At 40.6% G+C, this 16,147-nt stretch overlaps 1 protein-coding gene across 3 annotated transcripts in view; it reads right to left on the reverse strand.

Moving 5' to 3' along the window:
• The window catches only part of NEK6 (NIMA related kinase 6), a 62,295-nt gene that overhangs the window by 20,018 nt on the left and 26,130 nt on the right, over positions 1 to 16,147 (reverse strand). For all 3 annotated transcript variants that reach the window (XM_074609346.1, XM_074609349.1, XM_074609350.1), the window contains exons 3-6: positions 10,038 to 10,178; positions 8,724 to 8,786; positions 4,166 to 4,276; positions 509 to 617 (exon numbers count right to left, since the gene is read on the reverse strand). In XM_074609346.1, the coding sequence (XP_074465447.1) occupies positions 509 to 617; positions 4,166 to 4,276; positions 8,724 to 8,786; positions 10,038 to 10,178 (424 nt within the window). The remainder of the gene's footprint in view (positions 1 to 508; positions 618 to 4,165; positions 4,277 to 8,723; positions 8,787 to 10,037; positions 10,179 to 16,147) is intronic.

Raw genomic sequence — 16,147 nt, forward strand, 5'->3', positions numbered from 1 at the left:
GAAGAAGCGACATAATTTTTGGATAGAGCTCAAAGTTACAAAAAGTTCTAAGACAAGAGATTCAAAAATAATTAATGAAAATGAAGAATAGGTTATGAGAGTGTGAGACTTATTTGTATTAATATTTCAGAAAAGCTCACAAGACAGAAAAACTCTTCTAAACTCTCTAAGGTCACAGCTAATGTAATGAAGACTATTTCTTAGAGTTCACTGGATCCAGTACTCTCAGCATTTTACTTCTGACACTTCTCTAATGGCAAGTTTGACACTTCTACTTAATATCAGTGTCTGGAATACAAAGCAGCTCATCTTCCTAATACCACGCTCACTTCGGACTGAATCCTTTAACAATGAGGCAGAGAGACAGAAGGAGAAAATCCATCTTGCAAGCTCCAGCCTCTCTAAATGCGCATTGGCTGAACATCAGCATAATTGTTTTTGAATGTAGGCGCTTACTAATTGGAACATTATATTATTATTCAGTGAAAAGAGACTGAATTAATGTTACCTCTGTGCATCACCCTGCGGGAGTGCATGTGTTCAACTGCACTGCATAACTGCACAAAATATTTCCACACCGTCCTTTCCGGGATTAACCGTTTCTGCTTTTTAAAATACTGTGGGAGAAAATAAATAAAAGATCAGTGGAAAAGCAACGTATTTGACTCATTCCTGGACTCGTGTTACTCAGCTGCAGGTTGCTCATGTCTTCCACAACTGCAGCAGCATGACTTTTCTTCTGATTAGCTTTTAACTCCTTCTCTCTGTACGTAAACTTCAGTGCAGTTCACTAATTAACAACTATTACGAAAAATACGCTTAAATAGGTTTGACATTTTTGAATGGACACAAATTATAATCAGCATTAATCTCCTTAATTACCTTGCAAAACATATTTAATGCCTCAAAACAACAAATGTCTCAAATATTTTGCCTTAAGTAACAAAAGATAATTAAAAAAAAAAAGCTTGTAAACATTCGTTATTGTACAGTCTATTAACAACAAGGTAATCTGCTTCCCCGTTTAAAAAGCTGGCCCGAGCATCGATGAAGTACCATGTTTCTTCTGTGATCAGGTAGAATAATATGTTCTATTTCATGCATACTAGGAATACTAAATTAACTGAACTATCTCCGGTGAGACAAAAAGACACTACGGATCGAGAGACGCGGATCTGGAACAAGACCGTTGTGTGCGCATTTACACAGCACCAAAGGGAGCTGAGGCTGGAGTCAATGGACTCTGGGCGCTAATGGATCTCAAATAAAGTAATTGTGAGCGTAACGTGCACAATACAAAGGAGTGCAGCATGGGGATGCTTCTCTGCAATACTGAAGTTGTCTTCCTGAGCAACTTACTACAGGAATAAATAACCAGCTGCACACTTCAGTGAAGGCTAAACATTATGTATCTACAACCGCTCTTTTTCCATTTCAGAAATGCACAACAGGCATGTGCATCACATGCAGAGCGTGACCGCCTCCTCCAAGGCATCCCAAAATTGCACTGCTTCTGATTATTGGTCCCTGACTTCTCATTGCTGCTTCCCGCGCTAGATACCGAGCCAGTTCTTCATCCGGAGCATTAACAAAATAAACTTGCAATACGCTTCCAGAGGTTTTAAGATTTATCCTCATCCTGGGTCACTGGGTAATGACTACCTCTGGAACGCTGCACACTCTTCCAGCACGCTACAACTGTGTTTCGCTTCCATCGTACCCTCGAGAATTTCCATCAGCAGCACGCGAGAGCGAGAATAAAGGAGGGGAATTGCTTGTTGCCCCTTTCTGCATCTTGTGCGTTTTCCTCTCAGTAGAGACATCTGATGTCCGTTGTCACGTTTTATATTTTATGTGAAATGCTGTTACCGGTTCGTGTTTGACTCAAGTAATGGCAAATTTTCCTTTGCAGATCAGCTGTGAAGGGGCACGACCGTGCAATTCCCCAGGCAGCAAATCTGACAGATTGCAACAGTTCCAAACCAAAACTTGATAGAAAGCACAGAGGAATTACAGAGGGTGAGGGATAAAGTGTTACATACACGATAAAATTATTTAATTCTCATTAAAGTGTTTAAGAGTAGATATGCAAAACCACAAGTGATAATTTTCTAAATGTCATGTCCAATAAGATTCGCCTGACATTTACAAGAGAGTCCCAGCTCTCCAGTGGGTTATCCTGCAGCACTCCCTCACAGAGCTTTACAATTCCTCATAAATAATGCAGGCACCGGGGGCGTGACAAAGACAGACCCTGTTTTTATCACTCTCGCACCTTCAGAGTGTTGTTACTGCTGTTCCTACCGCCTCGCCGAAACCGAAAATCCTCACATAAGCTCAAATTCCCAAGGGAGGGGTAAGGCCTGGGGGTGGCAGAGGGGCAGGCAGGCAAGCTCCACTTCTGCAGTTAAAGCTACATTTAGGAGACCTTTGCTCCCTCTTGGGTTTAGTTTGTGGTTTTTTTTTCTCTATTAAAAAAAAAAAAAGGAATTCCAAGATTTGCACCAATGGAAAACCATCATTTCTGTGACCTTGAAAAAAACCTACTGCATCTTCTTCATGCCTGCGATAAACACGCGGGGAAACAGACCAGAGTGGGGAACTGGCAGAAAGAATGCAAGTTACAGCACTGTTCGAGTTATCAACCTAAGAATCTGCAGATTATGTGTTGGAAAATGTAACTCCTATTTATAATGACATAAAAAGTAATTTTAAAAAATTAAATAAAAAAACTCTGATAGATAAACATTTTTATCAATAGGGAATGCTTTAAACTGAAAATCGTGAACAACAAAAAAATGCAAATATTTTATACGATGATGTCTCACAATTACGTAGGTAAAACTTCTTGTAAACTAATCCAAAATCAAGCCAAACACTAGCACAGCCCAGGATGATCACAGCTCTAACTCCTGCTCTCACAGGCCTCGCTTTTTTTTTTTCCCCCATCTTTAACCACAACTGCAAAAAGCCTGAGAGAAACTGCGAGTTTCCCAGGATCTGTTGGGAAAAGGGCAAAACACACAAGAAGCCACAAGAAAACAATAAGAGATAAAAATACAGCGGCACTCCCCCCGCAGAAGGACGAGCTCTGTCTCCAGAGCCCAGACCCACCGGCGGCAGCTGCGGGACGCGGCTGGTTTGGGGGGAGTCCCCATGTGCTCGCAGTGGTGGCACCGGCACATGGGGCTTCAGTCACCGCCGGCTCGTCCCCAGGGCTCAGGGCAGACCCGGCCATCGCTCCTGCGACTGAGCGGCTGCTGAGCAAGCCCGTGTCTGGAATTTTGGGGGTCTCCCCAGGAATGGCTTTGCCAACTGCCTGTTCCCAGCGTGCTCACCCGGGGGGACTCTCCTGTGAGATGGAGCAGATTTTCACAGATACTGTAAATTTAGCCGCTGACTATGGACTAAACGGAGAACTTGTTTGACAGCCTTTGGCCTAGTGCCTCATAGCTCTGCTGGCAAAGAAAACAAATCTGTTAATAAGATATTTTAACTGTGACAACAAGGAGGAGGAGAACTTTCCAAACATTCATTTATGATAATTACAGAATAATGATGGCAAAAAAACAGGTAAAACATGGAGAGAAGGTTGAGAGTGCTAACAAACATGATATAACACATCTGTTCTCACAAGGGATGTATGTCTAAAGATTAACATGTCAAAGAAAATATAAAAGCAGGTGGTAACAGCTTAACTAAAGCTGGTTTGCAGCAATACAAGTATTCCTAAGAGCAACATAAGAGAAGAACAAGTACTTGAAACATTTTCTCAAACCTAAATCCCCACTGCAAAGAAAGTCAATACACTTTCTTGAATGTCTTCAGAGTGGCAGACAGGCGACGCGAATAGCCAGTCTAACAACAATTAAATGTCCCCATCAATCACAGACTGGATAAATCAACCTTGCAAATAACACACGTGTCCCACCAAATCACGCAGAGGCTCACTCCCTGCTGAAGCAGCAACCAGCAGCAAGTGGCATAGCCTGGCATATTTAGAATGCCACCAGACACTTCGGTTCAGGCTCTGGAAGCACCTGTGGGTGTGCCAAACCGCAAGGGGAGAGCAGAAGTGCTTTACCACGGCCCGGCTTACCCCACCGCCAGCGTCTCTGCTTAACCCCGAGCGTTTGCGGCACCTCTAGAACTGACATGTCCTTACCTTAATCATCTGAGAGAGATCACCAGCATCGGCCAGTTCCAGGACAATGTTAAGTTCATTGTCTTCAATAAAAGAATCCAAATACTTAATTATATTGGGGTGGTTCAGTTGCTGCAGAGAGAGGGAATGCAAGAGGAAAATCTGTAATGCTGTAGTAATGACAACTCCAAACACATTACCCGTACCGGTTCTGTAACCATTATGCAGAACAGTTCATAATAGGTGCAACTACAAACTGTGCTCTGGGTTATTACAGACAGAAGTCCTGTAAAAAACATCATTTATCACAAGCACAGCATAATAAAATTGTCTTGAGTAAAGAGCAATACAGCCCAAAATAGGGTGAAACTGCTTCTAAACATCTTCTGAGTTTACAACAGAAAAGGCTGTCTTGAAAGAAACTTTGCTAAGCAGTAAACTGATATTTCTCCCCTCTCTGTTAAACAAAAACCCCCCCAACTATTGATTACAGTAGTCCTTGAGATCTCTTTGCCCCTTAGAATAAGAACAGAATTAAATTAAAACCCTGATGGAGGAAAAGGATGCACAAATTGCATATGCCAGTCTATTTTTCTAATTTTTTATGCTTCAATCTTCCCTAATAATTTTTTTTATTTCAATATACCTTTTTTTATATTCACAACTGTATTTTAATATTTTATGTCTGAATTCTTAAAGTGGAAAGCTGTAATTGCTTAGAAGATAATGTAGTATCTAGATCTCTCTGTTCACTCACTCTTGCTCCTTTTGCATTGCATTATCTTTGTCTTGTGCTCTTAGAAACACAGTAAATTTAGAAACTACTAAAGTGAGCATTTCATCTACTAAACAGCTGTGACTCAACCTGCCTATTCCAGGGGTTACAAAGCCAAAGGAAACACTGTTATGATCCATCACGCTAATCACTCCTCTCGGCACGCGCATTAGGGGACAGATTCTCCCTTGCAACGCCTGGCACTAGCGCGCATTAGCGTTAATGGGATCCATGTGTAGGCATCGGGAGAAGAACATTCCTGCCAGACCAAGCCTGAAATAAGTAAATAAATAAATATCACAGCCCACCATTTCTGTTGAAATTTCTTTTAAATGTCTGCTCTCAGGTACATCAGTCAAAGATCAACTTCCAGCTAAAAAATGCACCAAAATGAGAAGCAGAAAAGTCCCTGCAGCTGATGCACTTGGGAGCATCCTCCCGGCCACGGCCCAGCCAATGCCCGGGTACCGCACGCTGTTCCCGAAGCATCAGGAAGTTCAAGCAGCCAAACAAGCCTTTCCCTAAGCCTTGGCACCACGTGCCGATGAAACACAACGTCGAACTATGACAACTGGAACAAGGTTCCTGCACACCTCTGACAAGGTGTAACAAAACCCAAGTTACTCTGAGCCAACCACTGCTTAACCGATATAAAGATCTGAAATGCATTTTTGTGAGACAGCGTGTACGTGCGTTTTACTGATGGTTTGTGTTGATTTCAAGAAACTCAATTAGATCTAAAGAAGGATGTTTCTTCTATTACAATGAAGTTGTATAAAATTAAAAGCAAACAAGCAAAATGTCCGTGCCACCATGCGAACTTCTGCAGGAGCTCTTTTGAAGAGCAGATCTCAGGGGCTTCCCATGCAGCCGCAGAGCTGAGCACAGGGTGAGCACTCCAGAAGGAGCCCTGTAGGCTCTTCTCTGCTGGAAAGCACCACAGGTGCCCGTGACCTTGCTGCAGTGTGAATGCAGATGTGTATGTTTTTCCTCCAACCTAAGTCACTGACCTTTGAACTCGGTTTTCCTGGCACAGCCAGGTAGACCACTCTGGATAAGCCAAACTTCTATTCTCCACTCTCCCTTTTGTCAATCTTATTTTAAATAAATATATTGACTCTGGAGTTATTTTTGAATGTAGCACGGAAAAGACCATCTGAAATTTCTTTTGTCAGAGGAAAGTATATTCATTCACACAAATCCTTAAATGCACAAAAGATTACAAACACTTTATCCTGGCTTAATGACATCTCCTATTTCTTTAATGCATCCTAAAAGTTTCCTGGCGGTTAATGCCTGATGTGTATGCACAGCCGCACCGTCGGCGAGAGGCACGCGGGAGGGTAAGTCACCTCTAAATGAGCGAGTGTGGGCGCTGGCAGCCCAAATGCTGATTACAGCCACATTATTGAGCTGCTTTGCCTAAACCTTTTAGCCAGAATTACACTGAAAGTAATATACAATTTTGTCTGGCTTCTGTCAGATTTTGAATAATTATAATTCATTTAGAACTCACAAAAAACCCCCTTTGTTTCCACGGTCACACAGAAGTCTGATCTGATCAAAAAAGACAAAGTATTATTTTGAGAGGGATGGACTACAGCAAATCTGTGTAATTCCTTCACAAATTCCTCAATGGTCTACATTAAAATAAAAACAGAGAAAGAAAAGCTCCTCCAGCAAGTTGTTTTAGTAATAGTTGATAAATACTTCATACTAGACACCAGTTTAAAAGTAGCAAGAAAGTTTTAAAAATACAAATATCCCATATTACGTGGCCAGGCACTAGACTCAACTGCACGGCAGACATTTACTTCACATCACCAGTGATGAAAAAAGTTAAATTGAGCAAGATTTAAACAGACTCTGAAATACTGTGCTGAACTGGGTCCTTACACGTTTCACGCTTTCTAGACAGAAGAACAATTATCTTAATTGATAAGTTTAGGAAGTGAAAGGTATTTTATCTTTTAATACGATCACACTAAAAATGCTGAAAATTATTGAGAATAAGTCATTTGACAAAAATACACCTCTCCTACTTTCCTGATGCTGCGCACAGACTATTCTAAAGGAAACCAAAATGTGAAAAGCTCACAAAAGAAGGAGAAACCTCGTGAAATTTTGTAAGAAGCCAGGCCAGAGATGACACGCACTCTGCCGCAAGAACCAAAGTCTCACTTTTAAAACTTCCTACTTCAAGCACGGAGTGTGCTGCCTGCGGGCACCTCTCCCCCCTGGCCCTAAGGAGGGATCCGAGTCCCACCCTGAGGCTGCAGCTCCGAAGTTCTGAGATACGACTTCAGGAGCGTCCCAGCACATCCACACACTGACCTTCGTTGTTTCTATGAAGCTGTGAGAACAGGCAGCATGGGAGCCATAAATTAGCAAAAGATGAGTTGCAGATTTATCGATTTGACCAGTTATTTGTCTTGGGGCAGGGAGCGATGTGCCCCCCAGCTGCAGGGGTGGACACACCAACCTCCCCAGCCCCCAGGCCAACCCCAGCAGCTGCCTACGGGGCACAGCCAGCACCAAAGCTGGCAATTTCAACTGTCATTATTTTTTACTTATTATCTGCTGATCTTCTCAGAAGCTGAGCTCACGCATCTTGGGTAAAATTCAACGGACTTTGTTGGCTCTGACTTGAAAACTTGTAGCCATTTGAAGGAAGTGAACTATAGGCAATATTGAGAAATCTATCCCCTTGGCAGCCGGACTACAATGGGATTCATCAAACTGACTTTTTAACGTATTCAGACTTCAGATTCCTTGGATGGTGCTACACAACTGTCCAAGCAGGAAGATTTGTTGACACCCAACAATAAGTAATGATTAAACTACCAGCACAGCAGTGTTTTGCATAATAAACAGCATATTAGTATGTTTCTGTACAAACATTCAACAACTCTTCCTGCTCCTCCCTTCACCACAACGAAATGAATTTACTAGTCTGCTTCCTAGTCTTCTATAAAATATTGTGCAAAACAATCCAATTTTATCAATCCTATTTAGCTGAATGTATCATATTTGCTTTCACAACTTGGCCACCCCAGTAACCCCAGTTTGGTATCTGGTGAGCTTCACGCAAGACAACCAGTTGCCTGTAGTCACCCCCCCCGCAGATGGATGGGATTATTGCCATTGTACTCTAATAAATTTGTACATTCTGCTTTGAATAAATCCTTCCATAACCAGAGTTGAAGACAAAACTGCTCAAATTACCTAGAACCCCAAAATATCACAAATTCTCTTTCTGAATGTTGATGTTGGTGTTATTTTTCACCCTAACTGTGAAGCAACTGGATCACGTTCACACAAACTGCTATCTTCATGTTGGTCCTGTACTGCCTTCACTACAGTCTACCAGAATCAAGCTTTGTCTACAACTGCATGAATATAAATCGGCAATTTATATAGAAATACCTAAAATTATACTTACAAAATGAATTATTTAATACTTTAAAAATTAAATTTGACTAGCTAAACAAAGTTTTAGCCTTCTACAATCTCTTGCATTTACTCAAAATAGATATTTGAAGTGCAATGCATATATATTTTCTACCAACATTTTGAAAGAAATTACTGAGACCATAGGCAGAAAACTCAATAAAATTAAGATTTAAGACAAAACTCTTGCACAACGTAGGCATTCTATCTTGCAAAAGAAAGCACAGTCTACTAAGATCACTGGGTGCTACAGATGCTCTAGTTGCCATAAAAGGCAAATAACTGTTGCCAGCCTGAAAACAATTTTATTTTCTCAAAACAAAAAACAGAAAAAGTAATTGCAAAACTCCTTACCTTCAAGAGGTCAATTTCTTTAATGCAATCTTGCCTAGCCTTGGCATCCATCATTTCAAAAATCTTCAAAGACAAAAACATAGAAGATGAAAATGAAACAACAACAAAAAATCACTTTATATTTTAACAAGAAATTGGTCTTTCTTCCCCCAATCTGTATCTCCTCTACCGTAATGAGTATACATACAATCCCCAGATCAAAGAAAGATCAATGTTTTATTTTGAAACCACTAAAGGGCTAGCGATAGGGTAAAATTTAATTTTAGAACCTGTAGGCAATATTCTAAGCAGTATGAAAAATAAAGATACTAGTTTATGAATTTGCTGTCTTGATTTTCAAAACATAGTTAACTATTTATTTCACATGGTAAATAAAAGATAAAATGTTTACTTTTTTTTTTAACCAGAAATATAGCTTCCACTGATTTCTCTGTAATGATTAACAATAATATTGAGCATTAATATTCATCCTGTAATAATCAGAGCAAGTCGCTAAAAACAAGAGTTTAAAAGATCTGTTGAAGGATTAAAGGCAAATTTCTTCAAACAAAATGCTGTTCTGAACACCGCAGAATACTTCAAGCCCAGTTACAGATCTATACTGCTTGCATGAAAGTTTTTCAGAAATTCTTCTAAAACTCCCTCAGCAAGAGCAGGCATCTCCCCTTTCGTTCATGCTCCTGTGTCCTCCCGATTCACCATGTCGAGCTGGCAGCCCCCGAGCTGTGTGACCACAGCCACAAGGGCCTTGTTCTTTCACACACATTTAATAATAATTTAGTGAACCCTTTCTAGAAAGGAAAAAGTGAAATTAAAAATAAACTGATTTAGAAACATAAACCCACTCCAATATGACGAGGGATGAGGACCACACAGTGCAGCCCAAAACAGAAGGAGTGTCCCGTGCAGGACGTGTGGGATGCACGGGGAAGGGGCGCCCTGAGGACCCCGGCCAGGGCAGGCAGGAGCGCAGCAGGGCCCACTGGCCTCATCAGCATTTGTAAAACGGCTCTGAGACGTTCAGAAGCATTACACTTTATTCCTTATCTTGAAATAACACAGTAAAAAAACCCACCTCTAAATCCCGATTGAATAAAATACAAAAGCAGAGTATTGGGGTTTTTTTAATGTAAAAATATCAAACCAGATCATCCAGCACTCTAAACCTTAAACTCTCAATTTATAAACTATTTTATTGCATTATTACTGCTGATGAACACTGGAGGAGGTATCCGAGTAAAATAATCTGTGTAGACACTTAAAACATTCCCATTTTACTTGCTAAATAGTAAGATTTTGAACTTAAATGCTCACCTGAACTTTCTTTAATGCCACAGGTTTTCTGTCCAGAAGACAAGTTGCTTTGTAAACTTCGCTGAATTGTCCTCGTCCAATCTTTTTCTCTATTTGAAAATCTGCCAGCGTGCAGCGATATGGGTACGATGTTAAATGCCTCTGTTCAAGTAAAAAGAAGTTAAATCAATGAACTAGAAAAAATGATGCAAAAACACAAACTTGCATTCCCAATCCGTCTTCTTTATGACTGCCAATAAGCGGTTTCTATGACTGATCATATTCAGGAGGATAAATTCCTCACAGTAAGGATTGCCCAGCAAGACAGACAAATAAATTTGGTGCTGGTTTGGCGTACAATGGGCATTGGCGTAGTCTGGCTTTTCTTTGTGCGCCCAGACAGTACCGTACCAGAGCAGCCACAATACAGATGCACAGTGCACGGCCGCAAGCACACACCCCTCTAACAACTTGTGTGAAAATACTAACTAAAACCAAAGCATGTAACTAGTAAGAGCTACCAAAAACATACCAAACAGAGTTAAAGTTGCCAAATTTGCACATCCTCTTGCTCTCGTTTCTGATGGTCAAGAATTTAATCTAGGTTGATCAGTCTATTGATAATTCTGGCCATAAATGCATTAATTCCTAGTACATGTATTAGTAACATAGGCTGAATTAAGTTAAATGACTTTTTAAAAAAGGAAATAATGTCTTGCCTTCCGTGTAAGTAACTAATTAGTCCCAAGCTCCTGTCTCCCTAGTTACACACCCTCTCATCAACACTGCCTGCTCCTGTCACTTGGGAGATGCTGGTGCTGCTTCCCAGCAGTCCCAGGTAAATACCCAGCCTGGCAGGTCGACACGGCGTAACGAGGATTATGGACTCCACGGACCAGGAACTGCTCCCTAGAGCCATTCTGGTCTCTTCTGCAATTAACATGACCACTAACCAATGTTTGAAAAAGGAATTATGAAAATTAATTACTTAAAGTTGCCATGCACAGACAAGTAGGATGTTTTTAAGCTTCAGCATACCCAGGAGTTCCCATCAAAACCCACCAAACAGCAATTCGATTAGTATACAACCGTCCTTGGGAGGGAAAGGCTTCCCAGGGACGCAGCCATCGCCCACAGCCCCATCTTTAGCAGACGATCCCAGCAGAAGGTCCCAGGGGGTGCAGGCCAGGAGGGCTGGGTGTTTTACCCGGACTATTGCTACCTCTGCCCTTTCCGAACAGAGGGCTGGGGCTGGAAGTATGATTTAAAGTGCAGGTAAAGCTTCCAGCCCAGCATCTTTTGCCAGCACTACTGGCAAGAGTGCGCAAGGATCTCTTGCAGTGTATATTTATTTTGATGAGTAAATAAATTTGGACTCCTTTTCTTTGCAACAGAAATAAAAACGACTACTATTCAACAGACAATAAAAAGTATCAATGAGACATTGGAAAAAGCTTCCAGATTTCCGTGCAACTCTGAACTACAGTCACAGTTATTTGACAGAGGTTTTGTAAACAAAGTTGTAAAAGTTAATGTTTTTAAGAAAACTCACCAATAAAGTGCCTAAATAGTAATTTCTGACCCACAAACTGCATCAATCAACCAAGACAAGCTATTTTGAAAACTGTCACCTTTATAGCGTCTTTATCACAACAAATGCAGGAGAAATCCCCACACGGAAAGCTACTCTACCTCAGGCATACTCAAGAAAAATGATAATGTTTTATAAATGCTGATGATACAGAGATGCAGACATAAACGGCAAACCAGACAGTGAAGACACTATCAGGTCTTTTTGCTGTCACCCTCCCCCTCGTCTCTCTGTCAGCGAGAGGCCGCGTGTTGCTGGAGCTCGTCCCGTGCTTCCACACCACCGCCCTGGGCCAGCCCCGGAGAACATCCTGGGGGTAATGCTCTGCGGCTATGAAAAGGGAGGACTGTTGCTAAACTGAAATGCTTAGATGGTTATGAACTCCAGAGAAGACAAAAATGCAATACCATAATGCCCAGCCAATGCCCACTAATTCAAGTAGGCACATAACCAGAAATTTAACTCCAGGCCATCACGATCATCAGCTTTCTCAGTTTGAGTTCCCTAAAAGAGCAAACCCACTCCTTTCCAGATGAAACAACACTTTGAATAATTATTTCTGAAATGCCAAGGCCACAGGTAAGTTTTTTCATCTATCACCACAAGCATTTAAATATTCTCACACCATGAGAACTGGTTTTCATTTCTCTGGGCTAAAGATGACACAATAAAAATTTTAATTCATGACCTACACAAATAAGAAGGCTGCATTAGAATTATCAGCTACTCATGAAGGTGAGTCACACAGAAAGAGGAAGCTGATTTCATCAAGTATTTCCTCTAAACAGTCCAGGGAGCGTTTCCCTTTTCGGATCCCTCTGGTCTCCCCCACACTCTGAAGAAGCCTCGTCACCCACCTGCTGGCACAGCCTCCATCACCCACAACCAAGGCTCGGGACTTGTGCTGTGCCTAAAGTTATACTGCATTTGCAAGCGGTAACACAGCAAAATAAAAATTAAAATGAAGATTCAGGATTTGTTTCTCTAAGTTTTGCAGTGCATACTAGACAATAAAACAGGAGTACCCTTTTCACCAATAAGGAAAAAGGTAGCCTATGGGTCATCAGACAATAGCAGAATGTTAAGATAACACTGCTTTATTGTTTACATACATTCCCCTCTAAGTTACTAAATTATCAACAAAGTAAGACAACATGGGATGAAAGCAGACAAACAAATATTCAAAGTAACCGGCCCCTGCAGCTTTCTCAGTTTAAATTGGTTGCAATCTCTCTTTGCAGGGACTTGATAAACAGCAATACTCATCAATATACGTTACAGTTATACAGGAATACTCATGCCAGGGAGTGCTAAACATTAGTTTATGTGCATTTTGTGTGTGATGAAATCAGCAGAAGAATGTCTGAACACAAGTATTCGTTCAACTCGACGGGTAACTAACCAGGAACATCTCCACTTCCTGACTTTTTAAAATATGAGCCACTAAGCAAATCAATTGTGCTGTCCAGTCAAATCGCTTTACCCAGCCAAAACAAAGGTGTCAGTATATAAAAGTAGAGAACACTTTTTCCTAATTAAAAAATAGAATGGAATCAAAGCATTCCCTTAACTGTGAAGGTGTGTCTCCTGAGCCACGCTCTTCTTGAGTAATAAGAAAGTTTGAGCAAAAGCTTTTCTAGCTTGGAGTTAACATTCCCAATAGAGGTAGCAGTTTTAGCAAGATTTTATGATGCAACTACCACATAACTTTCTTTTTAAGGAAGAAATCCATGCTGCAATCAAGGATGGTATCCATTTGCCCTTCATAAATTATTAAATTGTGTGTTTAAACCAAGAGTGTTTAAGTGTAAATTAATATTTTAAGCATGTGTCAAGAGGTATCTAGCAGCTTCTTAACTTGAAAATATAAATAAATGTTAGGCAAGTGACAGGGCGTATATGTGCGTCCCAACCACTTTCCCATGGTAGCACATAAAGTCTGCTTGCCGCGCTGGAGTTAATGCTGGGCAATGACTGGACACCTCAGCTGATATGTTCTGGCATTCTCCAGGACTACAGCTGCACATTTACATATGCAATGACCTAGATTTGCATTTGCTATCACAACCTATCAGACCTAATTAAAGTAATGGACCTTTCATCCAGGCTCGGAGATGTTTGGTTCGGGTATAAAGCAGAGAGCACACTCGGGTGCGACCAGCCCGTACCAGGGAGCTCCCTATTGACTACAGCAGCCCATTGCCCCCTGTGTCCATTCAAAAATAACCCTCTCATGCTTTACTGTACATAAAGTTAAGCTGGTAACTCTCCTAAATACCGTTACAAGACACATTTAGAATAGCTAAGAAATATCTGCCTCCTCAGAATACCATCCTTTGCATACATTTCACTTCTGTCATGACTTTTGACAGGGGAACTCTTGTTTTTTCCAAGTCCTTCCACATTTAACCACTACAGTCTTTCATAAAGCTGTCACAGAACCAACACCTACTCATTCAAATAAACCATGATCATTATTTCTGCAAATCTCAGACTTTTCATATACAGATATAGATTATGCGTAAAATGAGATACCACCCTCATCTTCAAATCCGTTCATCAAAAATAGATGTTCTCATTTTCAGGACAGATTCAGGCTCAGTGCAGGGTTCAGGTCTGCACGAATACAGTAAAACCAAGCCACTGTCTCTGCAGAACAGGTTTCAAGGTCAATGACAGCGCTTGAATTTAAAATAAATAAATAAATAAATAAAATAAAAAAGGGGGAGAAAAATGCAACCAACAAACCAAAAACACCTCCAACCACTGGACCTCCAAAGACACACTGCAAATTGGGCCATTTGCACATTGCTGTTCCCAGGGCAGCTGTAGGAAGGGGACAGTCTGGGAAGAACTAGTTTTGAGACAAAGGCTGTTCTTGTCATCCACACAACGAAGTCTCGTTCTTCTACTACTACGTTAATAAAAAAAAAAACCAAAGATTAAAGTCAATTAATTCCTCATTCAAATAAAGAGGCCATTCATTTTTAAGAAGAAATGCAGAGATTATTCCAAGAATAAGCTCTTCTGGACAACATCTCTGGCACGCTTTTGAGATGTAATCACTGATGCGAGAGCAAAAATTTCAAAGCTGGCAAGAGTATGCAATGACAGCCCTTGTCACAATACTTAAGGGAGAAGTTTGCCAGGACTTTCAGCCTCAAATTTTGAAGCATTATGAGATTTTCTGCAAAAAAATCCAATTAAATAAAAACTTCAGTTATACTATCTTGCACACATCTGAACAGATATGCTGCAAGGATAAGAAACTTAATTCTAGATTAACAGGAGTCTCTTTATACCAGATTATACAGCAACTCAGGCAAATATGGAGGATGCCAGTATTAGTAAAGTTCCTTGCTATACACTTGGTGATAGGATGTAGTTTCTACTTACGTGTCCACATTTTGGGGATGTTGGTTACAGAATTACCAGGGGCGCCTGACCGCAGGGGACTGAGCATGTGAGAATACAAACATGCCAAAATTTACAGCTGGAGACTTGATATAATTTCCTCCAAATCCTTCATACGCTGCTGTAACCACACGCAGGTAGGACAGCTACATAACCTGCACACGGTTTTTGTATTTTTTTAAATGAGTAGTTGTCCAGCTCAGAATTTGTATTTTGGGATAAGGAAGAATAAGAAAAAAACCAAAACTGTTCTGTAGAAAGACTTTCAGTCTCCAGAACAATTAATGTTTGGCCAATAAATTTACCTCTTTGTAGTTATTTAAGAGCTAGGGAAAACCTGAACAGTCCTGAGAAAAGTGTCCAAGTAGCCTTTCCTGCAGCCGCTGCCCAATGTGTCAGGCCAAGGGCAGTACTGAGAGACTGAAGACAAAAATATCAGTAAAATACTAACACTCTGCAGAGCAATGCCTGTAGATCTGCTTCTCCCAGAGGCAGGGAAAAAAATAAGCCTGAATGAGCTGAAAAAAAGGCAACATTCACTGCTAATTGCACAATATATAAACCCAGAGTGCTAATGTTAATTAATAATAAAGTCAGTTGTTTTACTGCTGTCTGATTGGCACATGGAAAACCGGTACTAGTCATCAGTCTGCACAAATGGCTACAAGGTGACGAGATGTTTAGATTATTTGTAATCAACCTAAAAATTGTTAAAGATCGGTTAACCAACAGTTAAAATGTCAGACACTATAATTTTAGATGCCAATAAAAGCATCTTTGCCGTAGAGCCATGAAATGAAATATTCGTTAGAAGAGTAAAAACATACTCGCCCAATTAATTTTCTGAAATCTCATTAAAAAATTTAGCCCGACTAAGTCATACACTTCTGACCTGAATTTTAATTATCTTTACACTGGATATAAGGTTTTTTTCTGATATTTGCAATGCATCATTAATTTTAAAGGAATGGTTTCCTTGCTTCTAAAGTGCATACTTCATCTGAATGACATTTACTGTAAACTAATTTCACCTTTAAAAGACATCTGTGACAGTAGATGGGGAAGCTTCAGCCCCTCCAGTTGAACACATACGCATTATAAGCAATGATTTACTATCAACATCAGT

Source organism: Larus michahellis, chromosome 15 (assembly GCF_964199755.1).
Source record: "Larus michahellis chromosome 15, bLarMic1.1, whole genome shotgun sequence".
Taxonomy (NCBI): Eukaryota; Metazoa; Chordata; class Aves; order Charadriiformes; family Laridae; genus Larus; species Larus michahellis.